At 38.9% G+C, this 22,168-nt stretch overlaps 11 protein-coding genes and 2 non-coding genes across 13 annotated transcripts; 8 read left to right on the plus strand and 5 right to left on the minus strand.

Annotated features, from left to right (window-relative positions):
• The first annotated feature begins 132 nt into the window (after positions 1-132).
• Positions 133-227, plus strand: SOCG_16100. The gene has a single exon. It is a non-coding gene; the product is annotated as a tRNA-Ser (tRNA).
• An 895-nt stretch (positions 228-1,122) lies between these two features.
• SOCG_02820 (uncharacterized protein) lies at positions 1,123-3,064 on the plus strand. The gene has a single exon (XM_013161310.1). It carries the CDS (start codon positions 1,429-1,431, stop codon positions 2,962-2,964), a length of 1,536 nt encoding a protein of 511 aa, XP_013016764.1. The 5' UTR covers positions 1,123-1,428; the 3' UTR covers positions 2,965-3,064.
• SOCG_02821 (cysteine transporter) lies at positions 3,001-7,011 on the plus strand. Its single transcript, XM_013161311.1, has one exon. It carries the CDS (start codon positions 4,355-4,357, stop codon positions 6,026-6,028), a length of 1,674 nt encoding a protein of 557 aa, XP_013016765.1. The 5' UTR covers positions 3,001-4,354; the 3' UTR covers positions 6,029-7,011.
• On the minus strand, positions 3,239-3,310 carry SOCG_16101. Its single transcript has one exon. It is a non-coding gene; the product is annotated as a tRNA-Gln (tRNA).
• Positions 7,012-7,465: 454 nt separating the features above from the next.
• On the minus strand, positions 7,466-10,829 carry SOCG_02822 (sulfonate dioxygenase). Its single transcript, XM_013161312.1, has one exon. It carries the CDS (start codon positions 8,985-8,987, stop codon positions 7,737-7,739), a length of 1,251 nt encoding a protein of 416 aa, XP_013016766.1. The 5' UTR covers positions 8,988-10,829; the 3' UTR covers positions 7,466-7,736.
• On the plus strand, positions 9,160-10,849 carry SOCG_02823 (hydantoin racemase family protein). Its single transcript, XM_013161313.1, has one exon. It carries the CDS (start codon positions 9,857-9,859, stop codon positions 10,565-10,567), a length of 711 nt encoding a protein of 236 aa, XP_013016767.1. The 5' UTR covers positions 9,160-9,856; the 3' UTR covers positions 10,568-10,849.
• SOCG_02824 (thioredoxin peroxidase Tpx1) lies at positions 10,799-11,590 on the minus strand. Its single transcript, XM_013161314.1, has one exon. The coding sequence runs from the start codon at positions 11,498-11,500 to the stop codon at positions 10,922-10,924; it is 579 nt and encodes a 192-aa protein (XP_013016768.1). The 5' UTR covers positions 11,501-11,590; the 3' UTR covers positions 10,799-10,921.
• A 617-nt stretch (positions 11,591-12,207) lies between these two features.
• Positions 12,208-13,220, plus strand: SOCG_02825 (Sm domain-containing protein). Its single transcript, XM_013161315.1, has 2 exons — positions 12,208-12,558; positions 12,608-13,220. Exons 1-2 carry the CDS (start codon positions 12,411-12,413, stop codon positions 12,676-12,678), a joined length of 219 nt encoding a protein of 72 aa, XP_013016769.1. The 5' UTR covers positions 12,208-12,410; the 3' UTR covers positions 12,679-13,220.
• A 273-nt stretch (positions 13,221-13,493) lies between these two features.
• Positions 13,494-14,763, plus strand: SOCG_02826 (uncharacterized protein). The gene has a single exon (XM_013161316.1). The coding sequence runs from the start codon at positions 13,589-13,591 to the stop codon at positions 14,396-14,398; it is 810 nt and encodes a 269-aa protein (XP_013016770.1). The 5' UTR covers positions 13,494-13,588; the 3' UTR covers positions 14,399-14,763.
• Positions 14,764-14,966: 203 nt separating this feature from the next.
• SOCG_02827 (nuclear export factor Sac3) lies at positions 14,967-18,150 on the plus strand (the record flags this gene model as incomplete). The annotated part of the gene is made up of 3 exons (XM_013161317.1): positions 14,967-15,473; positions 15,576-15,816; positions 15,887-18,150. The coding sequence occupies 3 exons, from the start codon at positions 14,967-14,969 to the stop codon at positions 18,148-18,150; spliced, it is 3,012 nt and encodes a 1,003-aa protein (XP_013016771.1).
• Positions 18,151-18,186: 36 nt separating this feature from the next.
• SOCG_02828 (tyrosine-tRNA ligase) lies at positions 18,187-19,895 on the minus strand. Its single transcript, XM_013161318.1, has 3 exons — positions 19,721-19,895; positions 18,910-19,663; positions 18,187-18,852 (listed from the first exon to the last, which is right to left on the minus strand). The coding sequence occupies exons 1-3, from the start codon at positions 19,783-19,785 to the stop codon at positions 18,322-18,324; spliced, it is 1,350 nt and encodes a 449-aa protein (XP_013016772.1). The 5' UTR covers positions 19,786-19,895; the 3' UTR covers positions 18,187-18,321.
• On the plus strand, positions 19,882-21,164 carry SOCG_02829 (coatomer zeta subunit). Its single transcript, XM_013161319.1, has one exon. The coding sequence runs from the start codon at positions 19,956-19,958 to the stop codon at positions 20,526-20,528; it is 573 nt and encodes a 190-aa protein (XP_013016773.1). The 5' UTR covers positions 19,882-19,955; the 3' UTR covers positions 20,529-21,164.
• On the minus strand, positions 21,154-22,142 carry SOCG_02830 (40S ribosomal protein S2). Its single transcript, XM_013161320.1, has one exon. It carries the CDS (start codon positions 22,057-22,059, stop codon positions 21,298-21,300), a length of 762 nt encoding a protein of 253 aa, XP_013016774.1. The 5' UTR covers positions 22,060-22,142; the 3' UTR covers positions 21,154-21,297.
• Positions 22,143-22,168: the final 26 nt, after the last annotated feature.

Genomic DNA, 22,168 nt, shown 5'->3' on the forward strand with positions numbered 1-22,168 from the left:
AGAATTTCAAAAGTTAAAGAGAAGCCCTTGGCGTTGAAAATGAAATCTACGAGAACTTTTCCATTTTTCATTTTCCTTCTTATGCTAGTTATCTTCTTTATATAGTTTATATTAGATCCATATACCAAGAAAGACAACGTGGCCGAGTGGTTTTAAGGCGTTCGCCTGCTATCAAGTAGCCCAGCGGATTCCCTTTGGGAGCGCAGGTTCGAATCCTGCCGTTGTCGTCAAGACTTTTTCTTTTTTTTCGAGCTTTTCTCTTTAGAAGTTTCTTTTATCAAGTTTAACTATTAAGAGTTTTAAATGTATATGAACCCTTTAAAAAACCGTATACAAGCAAGGTGTTTTCCTAAGCTACAGATAGAGTAGGGTATGTCATTCAATTCGAACTACCAGAGTTGGAATTTATTTTGAATGTAATGGACTAGTTGAAGGTCTAAATATATTACCTATAAGAGTTTTATACACAACTAATCATGAAATGGAATCTCCATCATGATGGACTCTTTCCTTGTCATCTCTTGAAATTGATTCTTTATGCCTTTTGATGATGATGGTGTCGAATAGTTGTTCTGTCGAACCAAGGATCATTAGAAAAGGCAAGGACTCACCAATTCAATATAGAATTATTTTTTGTCGGTCGCTGAACAAAAGTTTGTGGATCAAGAATTGTTTGTAAGCGGGTATTGTTCTACAATAGCTGATATTCATCTTATAACCGATCCAGGAACGTATAAGAGACCTAATTGTAAGTAAATAAATTTTGTAAAAACTTTTTCATTTTGAATATTCCACTACATGTTCATGGCTACTTCGCTCTACCTGTATAGGAAATGAACATAAACGAAATGTGAAATCCAAAAATTGCTGATTGAGAAACACAAAGAAAAATTTTAGCAACTTAAATAATGAATAAAATTGTTTTTATTATACCAGAAAAGAGCAAATCAAAGTATGCGAATTTATGCAAAGAACTTTTGGGTTCTTATAAACAAAGAGTAGAATTGTCTTTGTACTCGATCATTGTGTTATAACCGTTAGAACAATTAACTAAAAAGTAAATCCAAATTTTTAAAGCACTGCAGCTTTTGCTTTCGCTTTTTTCCCTTTTTTTTTTGGTATAAGAAATTATGATTTGTTTATATCGTATTAGACGTTCCATTCATGATGTTCATACGACAGGCTGGTATACATGTATTAAACAAATGAAATGAAAAAATATTGTTTTTTTATTATCTATAAGTATTATAAATCAGCAAAGATATCTTTGATGATTCAATTGCACTCGTGAATTATCATTCAATATATAGCATACTTCTTCTACCGTCTACGAAAACGAACAAAGGAATCAAGACTACATTACCGCCCTTTGATTTACTTACTTTTCTGAATATTTGAACTAGAAATTTCTTTACACTTGTTATCTTTATGCAACCGGATGCGAATGCAGAATCGAATTCCCTACGACGCTCTTTGGGCGCGAGGCAAATCCAAATGCTTGCCTTTGGAGGAACCATTGGTACAGGTTTGTTTTTAGGGATTGGCTCTTCTCTTGCTGAATCAGGCCCTGCGGCTCTCCTTTTATCGTTTTGCATCATTGGCGTAAGTGTATACTGTACCATGCTTGCACTAGGCGAAATGGCTGTCTACATGCCCGTGGCAGGATCATTTTGTACATATGTTGGAAGCTATGTTGATGAATCTTTTAGCTTTGCTCTTACTTGGAACTACTGGTTGAATGATACGATTGCATTAGCAAGCCACGTCTTAGCATCTCGATTGCTAGTTGATTTCTGGCTTCCTGATCCGGTATTGCCAACCGATGGCTCTTCTTTTTCGACGAGCTTTGGCGTTCGTTGTACAAGAGAAATTGTTCGCACCGTTACGCCTATCATCTCTCTGCTAGTCAACGTTGGTTTGAATATGCTTCCAGTAGACGGATTTGGTGAAATTGAATACTGGCTCGCGGCGATTAAAGTGTTTACAGTTGCTTTGTTTTGCGTCATTGGACTCGTTACTAACTTGGGAATCAACACCGAAAACGAGTTTATCGGCTTTCGGTACTGGAAAAATCCAGGAGCTTTTCATAATGGGTTTGGTGGATTTATAAGCAGCTTTGTGAATGCGGCATTTGCTTTTGCCGGAACGGAATCAATTGCCATTGCTGCCGGCGAAGCCCTGAATCCAGTGAAAAGTTTACCAAAGGCAATCAGGTCGATGTCGTTTCGCGTATTGACACTTTATATTGTTGGTGTCATAGTTGTCGGTATCAACATTCCATTCAACACACCGGGCTTAAATGGTGATTCCGTCCGGATGTCCCCATTTACACTTGTGTTCCAAAAATTTGGTGTTCCCGGAGCGGCTAGTCTAATGAATGCGGTAATTCTATCCTCGGCTCTATCTGCAGGAAACCATTCCTTGTTTGCAGGAACTCGTCTTTTGTACTCTCTAGCACGAGCTGGACATGCTCCCAACATCTTTTCTAAATGCAATCGTCATGGAGTTCCATGGCTCGCAGTACTGGCTACTAGCACTCTAGCAATTTTGTGCTTGCTGACATCACATGCTGGAAAGACATGGTCGTTTTTACTCAACATTATTGCAGTTTCCAACCAATTATCTTGGACGTTTATTGGATTCACTAGTCTTCGATTCAGGAAAGCTTTGCGTAAACAATCAAAGACTCATCGTCTTGTATTCCCGAATTGGACGTATCCCGTAGGACCATATTTAGTGATTATTTTAAACGTTGTTTTTCTCCTTGTCCAAGGATGGAAGAGTTTCTTTCCTTTCCAATTTTCCCTCTTTCTCAGTTATTACATAGAAATACCCCTTGTTTTGGGATTGTATTTGGTTTGGAAGCTTTCCCATCGCACTAAACTTAAGACAATCTCTGAAATGGACCTTGATACTCATTGGCATAATCCTTCTCCCCAAGAGGAAACTCCTGGAGATGCATAATAATTGTTTACGATTCCTTAATTCCATAATTATGACATGAATGACTAATTATGAATAATTTTTTTTTTCCTAACACTATTAAAGTTGCATACAAAAGTTCCAAGGCGCCAGACGAGGAGGCATTTGAAACTCTTGGAATGAAATCAAACTATTTGAAAATAATCAACCACATATTCAGCAAGTTTATTGAGTTTGATAAAACATAAAAAAAGAAAAAAATAACAAATAAAGATTGATAATTATAAAAAAGAAAAAAAGAATATACTAGTATAGTAGGTCGTACTGGGAGTCGAACCCAGATCTCGAGAATCAAAATCTCATGTGCTAGCCGCTACACCATACAACCGATCTGATGGCTTTGGATGAATTATAACACACGAAGGGTTTTCAAAAGGAAGAAAGAAAACCAAGGAAGAAGGGGTGTGTGTGAGAAATATTCAATTTGCAAGAAAAAGCCTTTAATTTAAAGAGAATTTATTTGATTTCCTTTTCATTTTTCTTTCTTTTTTTCCTTTGTTTTTCTAGACTCTTCCTTTTATCTTTTGCATTTGTCGCCCTTTGTTTGACATAGTCGTACAGCAAACAAAATGTGGATGCTCGGTAAACTCGATTTAGTTGATGGATAAGATGTAAACGAGAAATTTCAAGTCTATCAATGAATAACACAGTGCCCTTAATGAAACTATGGGCAATATGAGATGGAAAATTAGATTGATCGGGACTTTTTGTGTGAGATACCTATTCAAACATTTCTATTGCTTCTTCTTCTTCTTGTTGGTCATTTCCCAGGTGCTTGCCTTCTTTTAGGAACAAAATCTGTTGTTTTGTTTTTTGTTTACATATTGATAGACTTCAAGATAAATCGTTTCTTTATCGACATAAAACGACTTTCATTGCGTGCTCCCATGAAGATACGTTAGTTTCTTAAGGGTTCTTTTACGACATATTTAAGAAATGCTAACCAATATTTGGTGATTCTTTTACAAGATGTCGTTATAGAAAGGCAAGACATATAGCCTCTATCAATGAGAAAGTACTCCTATATATGTAGGAGTTTATGTTGCAAGGGTTTGTCTTGTTTTCGATTAGGAGAATTCTTAAGGCTTATTTGAATAAAAAAAGGAAGAAACGAATCCATTTGGAAATAGAGGAATAATTTTAATACCATCTGTGATAATTTACGGGTTGTTTGATCCTTTCATATTTCTTGGGTTACTTGGGTTACCTGTTTAAATTGGTCGTTTGTTGTTATTGTCATTGTCATAGCCGTTGTTGCTATTGTTTGTGCGAGCGGTGCGGTAAGATAAAAGGAAGCAAAACAAAAATCTCTTTAGGAATTGCTTTTTAAAAGAAACAGGGATTATTTCATTCTATCGTTCGTCTTGAAATCATGAGCGAACTTTTTAGGAATCCTCCTTCCATACACAGTAGCGATGTTGACGACTCTTTGAGAACGGAAAACGAAGGCAAGAATAGTATAGAGAAAGAAAAAGGTGAGGAAAAGTTTACAACACTTTCGCAGGTCTCTCAAAGTGTGTATTCTGATACCCAAAACCATTCGATGTCCCTTTTGGATGAAACTTTCAAGTATATGAAAGAGGCAAAGGAATTGGAGCCGTTAAGTCATAGACAAGAAAAAAAATTGCGCTGGAAACTCTACTTTACCATTCTCGCGATGGTCATGCTTTTAGACATGATGCTGTATATTGATAAAGCCACCCTCAGTTACTCTAGCGTTCTTGGTCTATTTGGTGACACGCATATTACAAAAGATCAGTATAACAATCTTAGCACAATATTCTATGTGGGATACATAATTGGTCAAATTCCAGGTCATTTATTACTGCAGCGATTCCCCGTGGGCAAATTTGTCGCTATTTCAACGGCGCTTTGGACCCTGATTATTTTTTTACATTGTACGGCTTACAATTACGGAGGACTCATGGCGCTTCGTTTTTTCCTTGGTCTCGTTGAGTCCTCTTTGCTTCCCACCATGGAAGCTACACTCGGTATGTTCTTCCCGCACGAGGAATTGGTTTATCTTCAACCTATATTTTATATTTCTTGCTACGGCTGTAACATTCCCGCTGGTTTCATTGCATATGGTGTGCAATACGCTACTCACACTGTCCCTCCTTGGAAGCTTTTTATGATTATTGTTGGTGGGATTACATTCTTTATGACTATTTGGCTCTTCTTTTATTATCCAGATAATCCTACCAAGGCACGCTTTTTGACAAAAAATGAACGTTTGTATACCATAGACCGCGTTCGCAAAAACAATAAGAGCGGCATCGAATCCAAAAAATTCAAAAAGTATCAGGTAACTGAGGCGTTAAAAGAACCGGTTACTTGGCTATTTGCTCTTCATGTTTTCACAAACCAACTTGCTAACAACTTGGCTTACCAGCAAAACCTGTTGTTTACCAGTCTGGGTGTATCGAATCTGAACTCAACTTTAGTCAGTGTTGCTAATTCTGGATACAACTGTGTGAGTTCCATTCTTGCTACGTACTTTATGAGTTTAATAGTGAACCAAAGTGGGTTCCATGGGGCCTTGTGGTACATTCCCTGTTTAGCAGGAGGGATTGCTTCTGTCACAATTCCCTGGAGTCATAAAATCGGAGAATTGGCTGCTATTATTATAGCAACTAATTTTGGAATTCCTTTTATAATTTCCCTCGGGTGGATGTCTGCTACATGCGCCGGATATACCAAAAAGCTTACTAGAGGTGTTATGTTTATGATTGCCTATGCCGTAGCCAACATCATCGGACCTCAAATGTGGCAGGGTCGCGATGCTCCTAGATATTATCCTGCGTGGATTGTTCAAATCGTTGTTTCTTGGTCAATTTCTCCTGCAATTCTTTTAATCATCCGTTGGATACTCGTTCGTCAAAATAAGAAACGCCAAGCTCTACGCGAACAAAATTCCGAAGAAAAGATTTCTAAGACTTGGGTTGAGTACTTGGATTCTTCTGGAAATCCTACGGCCGGATTCGTTGATAATACTATGTTGGATTTGACTGATCAAGAAAATTTGATGTTTATCTATCCATTATAGTATCCTTTTTCCCCTCTCTTTTCCCCAATCTATGCTTTTGTCTTTCATTTTTTTTAATGCGTTTTCATTTTAATTTGCTTTCTATACTGGTTTTCTTTGGTTTGGTTGTTTTGTAGAAACGAATGCATGATGGATTTCACTTACAAAGTATGTATTTCCTAATTATTTAATAAATTTCTTTTTAATTGTTGTCTACCAATATAAAGTTGATTCATATGCGTATAATGAATACCAAACAAATGACCAGCAAAGAAGAAAGCTAATAGAAAGTCGAGCTTGTTGTGTAGGCCTATCCTCTGATCTGAGCATTCAAACATTTAATTGAGAGACTTGGTTGCTTTGTTCGATAAAAAAAATTTAGTACTATAATGAAACCGTGTATTTTATACCGGCAGTATACGTACAATATATCCTTTTTTTTTCCTTTCAAAATTACATACTTACTGATTTGTGTCACAGATGGATTCTTTCTCCTTAAGAAAATAAACAAATCGGTGGAAGGGTAATGGTAAGCTATAAGGAACTGTGGATTCTAAAAATAAAACAAAAATGTTCCGAGCTGATCCTGAAAAGTTATATATACTTCTAGTTGTCAGTCTAAATCTTACAGATTGGAGGGTTTGACTGATCTGGCGAAGTACGCTCTACATACGTGTTTTTAGTGAATCAGCAGATCCCTGGAAACTAATTAACATTCTTTTGAATCATACCAAAGTAGCCAACTTTAAATGCAGTTTCTTATAACTTACCATTACTTTTTCACCGATCTGTTTATTCTCTTAACGAGAGAGTCCTCCATCTATGACAGAATGAATAAACAAAAAATCGTACAGAAAGTATCGAATGTAGACAAACAGAAGAATTTAGATGAAGACCCTGCTATTAATGGATATTTGAAGTTACTTGTCAAATCTTTTGATCTGAAGATTTGTCTGATTAGACTTTATAAATGAAATAAGAATTTTATGTAGACAATTAACTCACTGGACCCAACTATTACCTGCGAAACGACTTACCAGAATCCAGTTTATACGTGAGTAGCTTTTACCACTCTAGAATTTACACACTCAGCTATATATAACAACAAACTAGAATAAATACCGGGCTGTGACAATCTTCACAACAAGAATCCATTTAGTTCACTATTTCAAGAATTATTACAAAAGGTAAACAAGTCTTGAAAGGCCACTTTGGAAAGACACATCAAAAATAGTTGGATTGGATCAATTAAAATGTAGGCTTGTAATGTTAGCTTTTGCATTTAAAAGATAGTAAGCAGTTCACGCCTGCAAACAAATTATAGCTATAACAATTTAGACTCATATACCAGCTTTACTTTCATGGCGTAGAGACATATTCAATTCTTACTATTGACAACAACCCATACTAAAGGTGAATGATAAAAGATTCATGATATTATAATCCTATTTATGCAGAAAGAAAGAAGAGTTGGTGGACAAGTATAACTCAATCGTAAAGTTTGTGATATTTTTAACATAGAAACTTCAAAAACATTAGATACTAGAGGTGCTGAATAAAAGAGAGGGATACCTGATAATCCGTTGTTGACGAAAAAAACGGTATGAACATATGCAACAAAAGAAAAAAGAGCAAGACTAATGTGTAGCCCTCAAGACAAATTATGATTACTTCTCGTAACGGTCGAGAACTGGTTTAGCAATTAAAAATCTACGTACGAATAGCGGGCTCATATGGAAGCTATTTCTTCGGCGGTAGGTCCTAAAGGAGGATGAGAAGCAGCCAAATTGCATTGATGGAAGACTCGTGTTTGGTTATCATTATACGCACCCGTAATACAATGGATGAGACCGCGATTATTGAAAATTACGAAATCACCCTCTTTCCAGTCATGGCAATAAACGCGCTCGGGATTGATGCCGGGACGTTGATAATTATAGAGGATTTCGCGAACTTTGGCAAGGTCATCAATGACAGTGGTAGATCCATCTGGATGGTCAATGTAAATCTTTTCAGCACAACAGCCATGAGTTTGAAGGGCAAATTTACCAGTAACAGGATTCTTCCAAAGAAGCGGGAAAGTCTTGATTTTGCTCTCTTCCCAGTCCGGCAATTTGTCCTTAGGGACTTCCAAGCCTTCAGAATACATACTCAGGCCATTGGGCAACGCACGAGCCTTGTTGATAGCGACATATGCGTGTGGGAAATATTGAACACGAGTACGAGCGGAAGTTTTTTTTTGCTCGTCGGAAAGTAAATCAAACATCTTGTAACCAGAGGCAAAGGCAGTTGATCCAAGGGGGACAGGCATCTCATGGCCAGACTTATCGTCATAGCGCAGAGTTTGAGTGCCCCGAGGGACTGAGATGGCAGAAAGCGTGGTTACGACAGGAGGATTGTAGTCATAAAGAGCGGCATCAATGTGCCATCGATAAAAACGAGTAACTTGTTTTTCATGCTCTTCTTCAACAGATATGGGATCACGGTGGAAGCTACGATGGTGAGGATGTTTGAGACGGGCTTCAGGTAAACCGTAATGATTTTGAATGACACCATGGCCGATCAATTGGACTTGTGGTACAGCGGGGACGGTGTGAAGATCTGGGTGAAGAATGCTATTCTTTTGCTTGTTGGAACTATTCCCATGACCGTATGTGGAACTTTCGGGATCAAACCCATGGGTGATTTCGTACTGAGTCTGAGGAGGCAAGTTGTGTTGATTGGGAAAACAAACGACTTGATGCTCAAAGACGGCCGTGCGTATCTCTTGGAATTGTTCTTTGGTAATTTCGCGCAGGTCAATGCCTTCAATGACGGCACCAAAGGAGACATCGGTATTGTGAGAAGGCAAAGGAGCAGGAGAAATGCGTAAGCCATGAGACGTTATGTAAGGCTCAAAGGCATTGGAAGCTGTGATTTGTACCGGAAATGTCATAGGAGCAGCGTTGGTGGTGGTAGTAGTTGTTTTCGTTTCGATCATATTTAACACTAACAAACAAAAGCAGACGTTCGTATAAGAGCACAAGTACTAAGTAGCAATGAAGCAATGACAGTAGCAGTAGTTGTAGTATTGAAAGTATAGGAAATAATTGCAATGGAACGCAAAATTATACTGTTAATCAACAAAGAATTATAAGAAAGAATAAAGAAGAACCATGAAAATTGGTAAGACCAAACCAACAAGCAAAATTCGCCGTATATATATATTTCGATTCAAAGCATGGCGGCTACAATTGAGGATTCTTTTGCTTATCATGGACCATGATTCTGTTTCTTTGTTTTTGCCATTGATAAGACAAGACATTGAGATGACATCGTAAACACGAAAGATTGATCTTCCTTGGAGGTCCGTATCCTAATTTTCGACAAACCGGACTCTAAGAGAGATTCGTTTTGGTGGTAGTTTTATTGATTTTTTTTTAATTATCTCTTTTCTTTTCTTTTATTCTCTCTTTCTTTCTTTTTTTTTGTGGTACTTTGTAGCTTGGTGGTTTCAGTTTGTTGAAAAAGTACTTACATCGTTCCTTTTGTTGTTCGCTTCTATTTTTTTGATTTTTTCTTTATTTCTGTCTTTTGATTTCGTGGTTGAGTATCGCTCGCTGATTTTTCTGGATCGCGAATTGTTGCGTGTAGTATTCTTGTTACTGGTGTGAGTGTGAGTGTGTGTGTGTTGTCGTAGGAAAAAAAGACAATACCAATTTTCGTGTTCCTCCAAATTTCCAGACGTCAATTTGTTTGAAAGCCGTCTTTTTTGGAATCGTATACAATCTCCCTTTCTCCTTCTCTTTCCCCTTCTGCTTTACGAGTCGCCTCATCTCTTTTTGTCGACATTGACATTCAAGTCTCAAGATGCCCACTGTACTAGTAATTAATCCAAACTCTTCTCACTTCATTACCAATTCTCTTCAGGAGAAATTGCCCAAATTGGTTGCCCCAGATGTCACATTGCGCTTCTTTACCTGTCCAGCTCCTGGAGCAGCTGTCATTGACTCGATCACAGAGGCCACCCTTACAGCTTCCTTGGTCTTTCAGTCTCTTACGCCGGAAATCCTAGAAGGAATTGATGCCGTCGTCGTGGCTTGCTACTCCCCTACACCGCTCGTCGACATGGTCCGCGAATCGTACCAGCTACCTTGCATGGGCATCGTTCAAGCCTCGGCCTTGGCTGCTCTAACCGTTGGCCAAAAGGTTGGCGTCCTTACCAGTACTTTTCGATCCGAATGTCTGCTGTACGAATTGTTTCAATCCTTTGGCTTGCAACGTTCTCGTATCGCAGCCATTGCTTCCACCGGACGTACTGTGCTTCAACTTTCCAACATGGATCCAGAAGAACGAAAATCTCTTCTAGTACAACGCGCACAGGAGCTCGTCCGCGACCACGGTGCCGACTCCATTTGCTTGGGAGGCGCCGCTTTGGCGGCCATCCGTGATTCTATCCAAGAAGCCGTGGGTCCAGAGATCCCCATCATCGACGGTGTCCATGCTGCTGTAGAACAACTTGCTGGTCTCGTACGACAAGGGCTAACGACTTCCAAATCTGGTATATACCAATATCCATAAGTAGGCAAATACCGACAAGTACATAGGTAGGCAGGTAGGCACTACTTACACTCCTGGTGTAGGCATTCATTCCTTTTTAGAGAGGAAAATCAGGTAGTACTGATTTCCATGTTTTCATTATAATGTAATTCATAGATAGAATCCATTTACACGCTACCTTTCTATCCTTCTCTTTCACCTACTTTTCGAATCTAAAGATACCTACATATTCAAAACTACTGTTCCAAAAGATCAACGAGAACAAAATTGAATTCATCTAAAATATAGCTAGCAACAAAATAGAAAATAAAAAAGTCCTAATAAGGGCACCAGAAAACAAGTGACCTTACAAAATCATTCCGAGGACGAATTCATTTATTGCTTACCAAAGTACTTGGAGGGGTCCTTAGTATCAATGGAATCAGCACCCTTTTGCCAGTTAGCAGGGCAAACTTCACCGTGCTCTTCAACAAATTGGAAAGCATCCAAAAGACGAAGAGACTCCTCGACGGAACGACCGACGGGAAGGTCGTTGATGGTGATTTGACGCAAAACACCGTTGGGGTCGATCAAGAAGAGACCACGGAAAGCGACACCAGCGTCTTCGATCAAGACACCATAGTCACGGGAGATCTTGTGGTTGGCATCAGACAAGAGGGGGATCTTGATACCACCCAAACCACCGTCCTTACGGGGAGTGTTGATGAAGGCAAGGTGAGAGTATTCAGAGTCAGTGGAGGCCAAGATAACTTCAGCACCACGTTCAGCGAACTTGCCAGCGGCTTCAGAGAAAGCGACAATTTCAGTAGGGCAGACGAAAGTGAAGTCGAGAGGGTAGAAGCCCAAGAAGACCCACTTACCCTTGTATTGGGACAAGGAGATTTCTTCGAAAGCACCGTTAACGACGGCAGTACCCTTGAAGTCGGGAGCGGGTTGTCCAATGTTCAATACCATTTTCTTTAAGATTCTTGTAAAGTGATTCTTTGTTTGAATGATGGTGGAAAAGTATGGAGGAGACCACCCTTTATATAGTGTTGGGCGATGCCCCCCGCTGATTAGAAAGCTCGCGATTAGACGAGGCCGTAGATCTTTCGATGGTGTTCTAGACCGACCTTTCCTCCCCTGCTAGCCTAATCAGGTTAGCTAAGCTTTAGTCAGGAGGGCATGATGTCATTGACAAAGTTTAAGTAGCACAACCGAAAACGACGGGTGTTTCTGGTCTGGACGGGTTCTGCTTATTCAGGTGCGATGGAGAGCGGTAAAAAGGTTTAGGGTGGTTGGTAGAGTTTGGTAAAGAACGTAAACAAAGGAGTGAGAGAGAAAATGATTGAGAAAAGCGAGAAAAAATAGACTCAGAGAGTCTTCAAAGAATTTTTTCTGTTTGTGGATTTGAAGAGTCTTTTTTTTTCGATCTATTCATGATGAGATTCGAGTATGTGTTTTGTTGGTGGAGTCGCTGTAGTAAGTACACCTTGATGAAAAACTTGGAAGGGAAAAGAATGAAAAGGATGAAAAATAAAAAATTTGAAATATTAAAAAAGATTTTTATTGATTCATTACAGGAGAAACCGAATTGGTAATACAGCGATTCATTTCGAACCTATGGTTTGTTTACACCTTGATGTCACAACATCTTCGGTTCATCGAAGCTTATATATAAGCGACAAACACTCGAAAGTATTCCATAGCATCCTGTTGAAAAGAGGAACGAAAAAAAAAAAACAAAAAAAGAAAAAGAAATAAAGAGAAAAAGAAAAAACAAACACTGAATAACTCTACTTTCCTACAGCATTTTACGATTCTCTGATTTAGCAATTCAATCGTCAGCATCTATCTGCCATTTTCCTCTCCACAAACAACAGAAATGGATTCTGGAAAGCAGCAACTTCAATGTTGGCTAAACCGTCAAGTTCGTGTTGAAGTTTCTGATCACCGCAAATTCTATGGTTGTTTTATATGCACCGATCATGAGGGAACTGCCATCTTGTCCAACACAACAGAGGATTCCAATGGTAATATAGAAATGCTAGGTAAATGCAATGCTAACCACTTTGTTTACAGGTTTAACCCGTGTTTTGGGTCTCGTTGTGATTCCTGGAAAACACATCAAATCGTTTTCTTTGCACGTATGAGATTGTCGTTGCTCATGATACAGCAAACAATGGGAGCTTGGTTGTTGTTGGCGTCACTGTCTTGATCTTTTCTATTTGTTGTTCAATAAAGTATACGAAATCTTTTACAAAGCAGCACCATACACTCCTTTGCATTCTTGGATTCTTGAAAACATTTGCAATTTTTCCAACCCGACTTGAACAACTGCATACTGACTCCAACTCTCAGTGATTCAAATACCCTAATGCAAAATGTTTTTATACTTTTATGAAAAGCTTCGTTTCTCTCTCTATTTCGCCCCGTCCACTCTTTCCCTTCCGAGTCCCTTATCCTTTCCACAGAAAACTCGCCTCTTTCTAATCCTACCTTCCCTAAATTCAAGATATATCTAATCTTTACCTAATAATGATTACCATTAATCCCAAAAACCAGGCTAGCTGGCTAGTAAACTAGTATACTAGCAAACTAGTAAACCTGAAATGACTGTTTGCCTCTTGTTGACGGAGGTAGACAGGAAATAAAAATTAGAATAATACATGCTTTACTCTTTCTCTCTTTGTAATTCTTGTTTTTCCATCGTACCATCCTTCTATCTCCATCGTTTTCATTTTGCTATACACCAAAAAAAGGTCCTCTCGAATAAGAACCCCGAGTAGCTTCCCTTTTCCAAATCTCTTTCTCGTCTCTTCTACACTTGTATTCGTTTCTTTTTCTTTTTCTATTGTTTTGTTTTCGTTTTTCTTTTTGACGTCACAAGTCAGAAACACTCCCTTTGTGCTCGTTGGTTTTCTGCATACTTCTTCCATCCACTTTCTTTCGTGCGGCAACTTATTTCCGGGCTCAAATTATCATTTTCTTTGATTGTTATAAGCAACTTCTCCTTCAATTGACCCGTGCATCCAAAGATTTGCCAAAAATCCACGGCTTATCATGAGCAAAAATTACCAAAGCGTTCCTCAAGAGGAACCTATAGAAACTAATGCTGGACCTGCTCAGGCTCCTCCTTCCTACGCTGAACTTGGAGAAGCAAATGATACTGCAATTCCTTCTGTGGAGGAAACTTTTAAAGATACAAGGCCCGTGGCCGAATGTAGTCGGACCATCCGAATGGCTTTTTTGAGAAAAGTATATGCAATTCTATCTGCTCAGCTCTTTGTTACAGCTTTATTTGGTGGTATATTTTATTTGGAACCAACATTGTCTCTTTGGGTAAAGAATCACCCTTGGTTTTTACTGGTCAATTTCTTTGTGTCTCTAGGCGTCCTTTTCGGCCTTATCTTGAAGCCCTATTCGTATCCTCGAAATTACATTTTCCTTTTCACGTTCACGGCTTTGGAAGGCCTTACCCTAGGTACTGCCATATCTTTCTTCTCAGCTCGCATCATATTGGAAGCCGTGTTTATTACCCTTGGAATCTTTGTGGCTCTTACCGCTTTTACCTTTCAATCAAAGTATGACTTTAGTCGTTTGGGAGGATTTCTCTATATTTCATTATGGACTCTTGTTTTGTCTCCGTTAGTTTTTATGTTCATGCCTTCCATGCCCTTGGCCGAATTGGCTTTCGCTGGTTTTGGTACACTTGTCTTTTGCGGTTACATCTTATACGACACTCACAATATCCTTCATCGTTATTCTCCGGAAGAATTTATCATGTCCAGTCTGATGTTATACCTTGACTTTATCAACTTGTTTGTTCGCGTTTTGCAGATTGTCGGTATGCTCCAAGATGACGATCGTTAGAAAGCTTTTGTTACAGCGATTTTTGTAGCCTACTGTCCTTTGATTCCATTTGGGTCCTTTTCATTCGAAATCTCTCGATGAAGTTGAACAGTGATAAAGATCATCAGTTCTTTCATGGAAAAACTGACGAAAAATGAATGAGACTGGACTAAAATTCTTCCTTTGAAAGCAAAAAACATTATTGATCAGCTACACAAAAAAAAGCCACCATTTACTTATATATTGGCACTAAATTTACTTTCTACCTTATTTATTTAAACTGCTACGTTTGTTTTTCGTAATCATATTTAACTTACTAGAAAAAAAGAAATTTCTGTTGGAATAAATTTCCTGTCAATATACTAATTTTCATCTTGTTACAAGCATTCAAGTTTCTTTTCAATCTTTCGTATTCGTATACTTGTCATCTATTGTTTACCGTTTAATGCACTTCCTTCCATCTTTTTATCTATACTTCGTTCTTCGCTATATTATGGTTAACATACTCAATATACTCTTCCACCCTTTGATGCAGCAAACTTCGTAAAAACCTACCAACTACCAACACCTGGTAAACAATCCATTGTTCATGGAAAAGCCAGATGAAAGTGGATTCAGTCAATTGAAGGGATCGTTTACGCGTGAGAAAACAAGGGGGAGTTTTTCTCATTCTCAGAAAGAGTCAAATAAGGATGTTTCGTCTGTAGAGGATGATGAATGTACGACAACAGAGGATGTAGATGCTCAAGAGACACGCCAAAAGAGGTTCACATCAACCTTACAAGGGAACCGCTTTGAAGAATTGCGAAGTTTGCGTGATAAGGAACGTGAAGATGCTATCCAGAAGGGATTAATAGACGATCCTTCCAAACCAAGGCAACTGGATGAAGCGGTGACCTTTGTAGGTACCTGTCAAGATATGTGTCCTGAATATGAGCGTGAACAGCGTGAATATCAAAACAACTTAGAACGATGGGAAATAAATCCCGAAACTGGTCGTGTCGACAAAAACTTGGCAGTCAAAGCTTTTCATCGTCCTGCTGCAGGAAACGAACAGGCTCTTCCGTCTGATGTTCGTCCTCCACCCGTTTTAAAGGTTTGAATTTTCTCCTAGTTATCTTTCAAATGTCGTCTTTTCAACACATGACGACCTTTGAAGGGTTCCTCTTTTAGTGCAATATATTCACACGTGCCTTAGAAATCACTTGATTATTTAATTGATAAAATCGTCTGCGGTCCTTATCCTTTGGAAGCTACCCACTTTTTCGTGCGTGACCGAACACGCTCGATTCGTCAAGATTTTACCTTACAAAACAACCGAGGGTTAGAAGCTGTGGCTTGCCATGAACGCATTGCCAGGTACCATATTCTTTGCCTGCATCAATTATGCGAAAAGAAAAACTTTAGTTCACAACAAGAAGTAGAGCAGCTTCGGAAGGGTAAGTACCGGTTTTGTTGACTCTGTTTTTGGTCTATTATTTGTTTTCCTTTATATTTACTAACCATTAGTATTACAATCCTTATGTGAGTTTTATGACGACCTCCGAAAAGAAGGCATATCATGTCCTAATGAAGCCGAGTTTCGGTCTTATTCCATCATTACTCATCTCCGAGATCAAGATGTTGTTCGACAATCTCAAATTTTGCCTATTGATACCTTCAATGATCCGCGCATGCAGTTGTCCTTACGGCTGTCAGCTCTTGCTCAGAAAAATAATGAGCGCATTGGTCACTTACTTCCTTTAAACACCGAAGCTACTCCAAATTTGTATACTAGATTCTTTAAACTCGTTAAATCTTCCTCTGTGACGTATTTGATGGCTTGTTTATTGGAATCCCATTTTACCTCTATTCGAAAAGGTGCCATCAAGGCCATGCGTAAAGCCTATATGTCAGTTCATGCAAAATTCCCTTGCATCGACTTGCAGAGAATACTACAGTTCGATACAATAAATAATGTTCTCGATTTCTGTGAATATTATTCTTTGGAAGTTTATGAAGAAAATGGAGAACAAGTCGTAAACCTAAACAAGGCCAGTTTTTTTGACGACTCAAAGCCTGATTCCATGCAACGCTTTTCCCATACATTAGTTGAATCTAAACTAAAAAACCGCTCTTTTGCTGCTATAATTAATGGAGATAATACCTCCATGGAAGGGGAAAAGTTAGCAAAGCCAAAAATTCCTGTTAGTAAGCCAATGCCTGATGTTGAAACTCGAGGTGTTATTGCTGAAAAGAATAGCACTCCAGCTTTTTCTAAAGGCAAACTTAACGTTAACGCACCCTCTTTTGTTCCCAGTTTTTCTATCTCTCTTCCCAAAACACCACTGAATGCTGAACTTCCCAAGTTTGATGAAGAGTCATTGCCTTCCGTTGTCTCAGAAAAATCTTATACTCCCGTACCGCTTCCAAGCATAAATAAACCTACTCCATCTGAAAGAAAGCCAACGTTTTCTTTAAATGATTTAAATACGATATTTCAATCCGTAGTGGAACGTACTTTGGGTCCATTATGTGTTCGAATATGCAGAGAAGTTTATGATGAATTTATTAATGAAACCTCCGGAGCAATATATATTTCAATGGTCAAGGATTTAATACGCCTCTCAAGTTTAGAATCTCTTACGATTGAAATCTACAACAGCACCGTAAAAGCAAGAGCATTTGGTCGTATAAAACTGATTGCTCAACAGTGCTGGCTTGCAAAACGGAAACGGGAAATTCAGAGACTGAAAGAACAGCAACAAGAAGAGCACTATAAAGCTGTATTAAGTTCTTTACTTGGAAACTCATGTCTAAATAGTCGTCGCGCTCATGGCACACGGGTTTTTAGTGGAGATTATAATGTGAAAAATGAAAAAGCGTCCGAACAGATTAGACAGGAGCATGATCGAATACAAAAATTTTGGGAGGAAGAAGATATTAATTCTTTTTTGAACTTGCTTAACAAACACAATTTAAGATCTCCGTGGCATTTATTGATTTTTAGCGCATCTAATAATCCATCTATTTATCGTTGGTTCAGGTCGAAATTAGGTCTGAAGTGTTCATCTAATCCCTCTGTTTGGAGCTTAACTCACAAGATTGTGGACAAGGAATATAATTTCCTAATGCCAGATACTATACTGGATTTAAGTGACCAAAGAATGTGTTATGGAGCTTGCATTTATGATATGGGTTTGATTGAGGATAGTGTTTGCAACTCCCCGTCGATAGGTGATGGTAATGACCCCAACTCCAAGAAAGATGCATTGACAGATCCCTTGAGAGACAACCTTTTCTCATTTTTAAAAGTTGTTTCTGATCGTACGACAACGAAATTTCCTCTTTTGTTAGTTATGTGGACACGAGGTAATTGTGCATTAGAGGACTACGTTGAACGATTAAGATTCATGGACATCATTACCTCCTCATGGTCGGCAGTAAGCAGCATTCATGTATTAACAATAATAAATGTTGAAGACGCAACTTTGGGTGAAAGCCTCAAACTGCTGTCAACCAACGTTACTTCCGAACTATCACCTTCTTTTCAAGTTGAGCAAATCTCACAAAATAATAGAAAGAGAGAAGCTGAGATTCGACTTAATAGTATGCGGAAAAAGCGGCCGCTTCGAAGGACATTACCTTCGTTTGAAGAAGAGATTGTGGATAATCAGCATGATTTGTCTCACATACTTCCCGATACAAATTACAATGCGGATTCATTAACGCTTCTACGTGACAAAATCAAGAAGGCACAACAAATATTAAGCAAGGTGCAAACAACGAAATGACAATTTTAGGTGAATAAATAAATCATGTACTAATGATGATAGTCTTTTTAATGATGTATATTAGAATAAAATTTTGAGTTCCTTATATATATACGCGTAATTAATAAATGAAAGAAAATGACAAAAAAGCTGTTAACGGGTGTTATGCTAAAAGTAAAGGGAAATCGCTGATCATGTAAAATCCAAAATCAAGGCACGGCGTCCTCCAATTCGAAGAACGGCGAGATCCTTATGTGTGAGGATGATATTAGGATCAACTACTGTTTCATGTGCGAGGGAAATTGCACCTGATCGAATATGTTCGGAGGCTTCTTTTCTTGAAATATAAATACCTAGCTCACGTAGTAGTCTAGAAAAAGGGATGGCATCCGTGGAAGAATCAACCTTGTAATAACAATTAGATGTCTTAAATATATCCTTTAATTTATCGACTGATGGCAATATGCTATTCTCCGCGGAAACAGAAAAGCCAAAGGGCGCAGGGTGAGAACCGTGCAAGAGTTCAGTTTGCAGCTGGGCAAGTTTGGCACTTTCTTTTCCATGTACCATATGAACAACATTAAATGCAAGGGAATGCTGAATAAAACGAGAGGAAGAATTTTGGAAATGTTTTGATTTTATGCTTTCTAAGTCCTCGCTGGAAAGTAAAGTTAGCATATCCAAATATTTGGAGGCGATATCATCAGGTAGGGAAATAAAAGACTAAAACTGTAAGCTTAAAATAAAATTGGAGATTGAATTACGAAGAATGACTCATACCTGATAAAGACTATAGGAATCGGTCAAGGATGGATCTAACCATATAGCATTTCCTGCGGATTTGCCAAACTTTTGACCATTAGCGGTCGTCAACAAAGGAGTAGTAAGGGCGTATACTGGGGACTTTGTCATTGATTTTGGATAGAATCGACGGATGAGGTCAGTACCAGCTGTGATGTTTCCCCACTGATCACTGCCACCGATTTGTAGGTTTACTTTGTGATTTTTATAAAGGTGAAGAAAATCGTATGCTTGCAACAATTGATAAGTAAGTTCTGAAAAGGATATACCAGACGAACTTTGTAGACGAGAGGTTACGCTGTCTCGAGCAAGCATTTGACTAACTCGTGCTTGACGGCCTACTTCATTAAGAAAAGTCAGCAAGTTCATATTTTTGTACCAATCCAGGTTGTGTACAATGTTCCAAGTAAGTGGAGAAGCATCTGCACCTTCACACTTATACTGACAGTCCTTGGCGTATGTAATGACCTTCTCAGGTAAGCTAAGGATTTGCTTCTCAATGTTTTCTTTGTTTCGATTTCTAACATCCTGTTTCAGTTCGTGTCGGCCAGTAGTTCTTCCAGAGGGATCACCAAGCTGAACGGTTGCATCGCCAATTAGGCTGTACACGGGAATGCCATGCAAATACAAATGTATTAAAGGCATTAAAGCTACTAAGTTCCCCACATGTAGTGAACCAGCTGTGGGATCTACACCACTGTAAGCGCCTTGCACATTCCAACTAGACTGAAAACTACAAGTTTCCAATTAGCATACGAAATAAAAACGCAGTCTATGTTGTTTTACTTACGGCGAAGAATTAGATACCAAAGAACGCGCTGTCAATTGTCTCCAACATGCTAAAAAGCGCGACATGGATTGATAGAGAATATTGATGAAATAGAAGTCTTGTGCCCTCAAATTGTTTACTTTGTTAGCCAAGGGACTACCGCGGCCTTCCCATCAAAAAGTAACAAATACCAAGGTAACAAACACAATCCTTGGAAGATCGTAAACTTCCCAAGAACCAGCAACTAACGGAAAGTATGAATTTATCTCTTTACGCTGTTAATGCGTTTCTGATTTTGGACAGTACAGGAAAGCGAGTCTTTGCCAAGTACTACAGTCCTCCTCACAGCAAGGAAGGAGAAGGCTCTATATTCCAGTCAGTCAAAGAAGAAAAGACGTTTGAGAAAGGACTATTTGAAAAAACTTGGAAGACTCAGAATGACATCTTAACTTATGACGGTAAACTTGTCGTAATGCTGACTGTAATGGATGTGGCATTCTACATAGTAGGTGGAATGGAAGAAAACGAGATTATGCTATACGAATGTTTACGGTCTATTCGTGATGCTTTAGAACTTATTTACAAATATATTCCTGATAAGAGAACAATCCTTGACAATTATGACCAACTTGTAATTGTTGTCGACGAAACAATTGATGATGGTATTATTCTAGAATCCGAGCCTTCCATTATAGCTTCCCGTGTTACCAAGGGCCCTGTTTCCGAAGCACAAGCCATTGTTTCCGACTTTAAAGAAATGGGATTTATGAGTGGATTGCAGAAAGCTCGCGACAAGTTTGCCGAAACTATTTTGAAGGGTTCTTTTTGAAGCATTGCTATGTTTCATTCCCTCAACACGCATGATAGGCAGTCATTCATTTAATTTTGTTTTATTGTATAATGCGATTATATTTAAATGATGGTTGTACATGGGAAGATTTGCGTGTGCTCTCCGTTTCATTCTTTTATTTCCTCATCTGAACGGAAGGGGCTTTAGCATATCACATTGCTCAAATTTACGTCGACTGTTTTATAATGCCCTAATATTATCACTGTTTTCTGGTTGTTGATTCTTGCGTTTATTTCTTTAAGAAGTGTGGTTTTCACGTCTATACCAGTTCCTTTCTCTTACTAGTATATAACTCTCATGCACTATCCCTCCCTTTCCTTACTGTCTTATTTGTTTCGCATATATTTAGACATGCCTCACTAAGATTGGATCAGATTTGACGAGCATAAGCGTTTCCAAAGCTGTGTTTTGTTACGGCGTCAGAACTTGGTCTAATTATGAATATAATAAAAACGACTGTATAGTACAATAAACCTAGATAAAGGAAGGAAACAAAAAGTTCTCTACAAGTTCGCAAAGTAAAACATGTATTTCTTTTTTATAATAGAAGGTACAGCACATCTTCGAAATCATGTTCACAACGATTAGAGTATACACCCATCGATTACCATAAACTACCACAACCAGCTTTTTAGAAAAAACTATCTCTTACAACTGCTTACTTGATATACTAAAAATCATAAATTTTCGGGCAGAATGTTTCCATTCATTTTATTGCTTCGTTTTATGCTAATCAAACCTTAGAAACTTAGTACTTCTTCTCGGTTTGCATCAAGGTATCAGCATACTCCTCAATGGGGGTTTGACCGAAAGGACGCTCAGCCCACAAGTTAGGAGTAAGGATACCGTAGCTGAGGGAAGCGGCAGCGAAAGCAGCCTTGACGAAGTTACCCAAAGTCTTGGTGGAGCCACGAGATTGAGTGTAGCAATCTTGGATACCAGCGAGTTGGAGGAAACGCTTGGTAACGGGAGCAGCAACGAGACCAGCACCACGAGGAGCAGGGACAAGACGAACGGTAACGGAACCACACTTACCGGAAACCTTGATAGGGACAGTGTGAGGCTCACCCAAAGCAGTACCCCAGTAACCACGACGAACGGGCATGATGGAGAGCTTACCCATGATGATGGCACCACGGATGGCGGTAGCAACTTCCTTAGCACACTTGATACCCAAACCAACGTGACCATCGCTGTCACCAATAACAACGAAAGCCTTGAAACGGGTACGTTGACCGGCACGGGTTTGCTTTTGGACGGGGCAAACCTTCATGACCTCGTCTTGCAACTTAGGCAAGAAGAAGTCAACAATTTGGTACTCCTTGATGGGGAGAGAGTACAAGTAGATCTCCTCAATAGACTTGATCTTACCGGCCTTCACCAAACGACCCAACTTGGTAACGGGCATCCATTCCTTTTCTTCGTCACGCTTGGCGCCACGACGGCCACGGCCGCGGCCACGGCCACCACGTCCACCTCTTCCAAATCCTCTGGCTTGAGTTTCTGCCATTTTCTTATATTCCAAGTTTCCTTTTTTTGTTTAGGGAACGAAGGAGGGTGAAATTATTAGTTGTCATTATTCATGTATATACACCGTGACTGCTTGATTTGGGTTTAGG

This window comes from Schizosaccharomyces octosporus (assembly GCF_000150505.1).
Source record: "Schizosaccharomyces octosporus yFS286 unplaced genomic scaffold supercont6.1, whole genome shotgun sequence".
NCBI classification, from domain to species: Eukaryota; Fungi; Ascomycota; class Schizosaccharomycetes; order Schizosaccharomycetales; family Schizosaccharomycetaceae; genus Schizosaccharomyces; species Schizosaccharomyces octosporus.

Coding starts and splice junctions, on each gene's coding strand:
- SOCG_02820 (XM_013161310.1), top strand. CDS start 1,429: ATGCAACCGGATGCGAATGCAGAATCGAATTCCCTACGACGCTCTTTG.
- SOCG_02821 (XM_013161311.1), top strand. CDS start 4,355: ATGAGCGAACTTTTTAGGAATCCTCCTTCCATACACAGTAGCGATGTT.
- SOCG_02822 (XM_013161312.1), bottom strand. CDS start 8,987: ATGATCGAAACGAAAACAACTACTACCACCACCAACGCTGCTCCTATG.
- SOCG_02823 (XM_013161313.1), top strand. CDS start 9,857: ATGCCCACTGTACTAGTAATTAATCCAAACTCTTCTCACTTCATTACC.
- SOCG_02824 (XM_013161314.1), bottom strand. CDS start 11,500: ATGGTATTGAACATTGGACAACCCGCTCCCGACTTCAAGGGTACTGCC.
- SOCG_02825 (XM_013161315.1), top strand. CDS start 12,411: ATGGATTCTGGAAAGCAGCAACTTCAATGTTGGCTAAACCGTCAAGTT. Junction 12,559..12,607: donor CACAACAGAGGATTCCAATG/GTAATATAGAAA, acceptor CTTTGTTTACAG/GTTTAACCCGTGTTTTGGGT.
- SOCG_02826 (XM_013161316.1), top strand. CDS start 13,589: ATGAGCAAAAATTACCAAAGCGTTCCTCAAGAGGAACCTATAGAAACT.
- SOCG_02828 (XM_013161318.1), bottom strand. CDS start 19,785: ATGTCGCGCTTTTTAGCATGTTGGAGACAATTGACAGCGCGTTCTTTG. Junction 19,664..19,720: donor TTGGTATCTAATTCTTCGCC/GTAAGTAAAACA, acceptor GGAAACTTGTAG/TTTTCAGTCTAGTTGGAATG. Junction 18,853..18,909: donor ATTCCTATAGTCTTTATCAG/GTATGAGTCATT, acceptor TTACAGTTTTAG/TCTTTTATTTCCCTACCTGA.
- SOCG_02829 (XM_013161319.1), top strand. CDS start 19,956: ATGAATTTATCTCTTTACGCTGTTAATGCGTTTCTGATTTTGGACAGT.
- SOCG_02830 (XM_013161320.1), bottom strand. CDS start 22,059: ATGGCAGAAACTCAAGCCAGAGGATTTGGAAGAGGTGGACGTGGTGGC.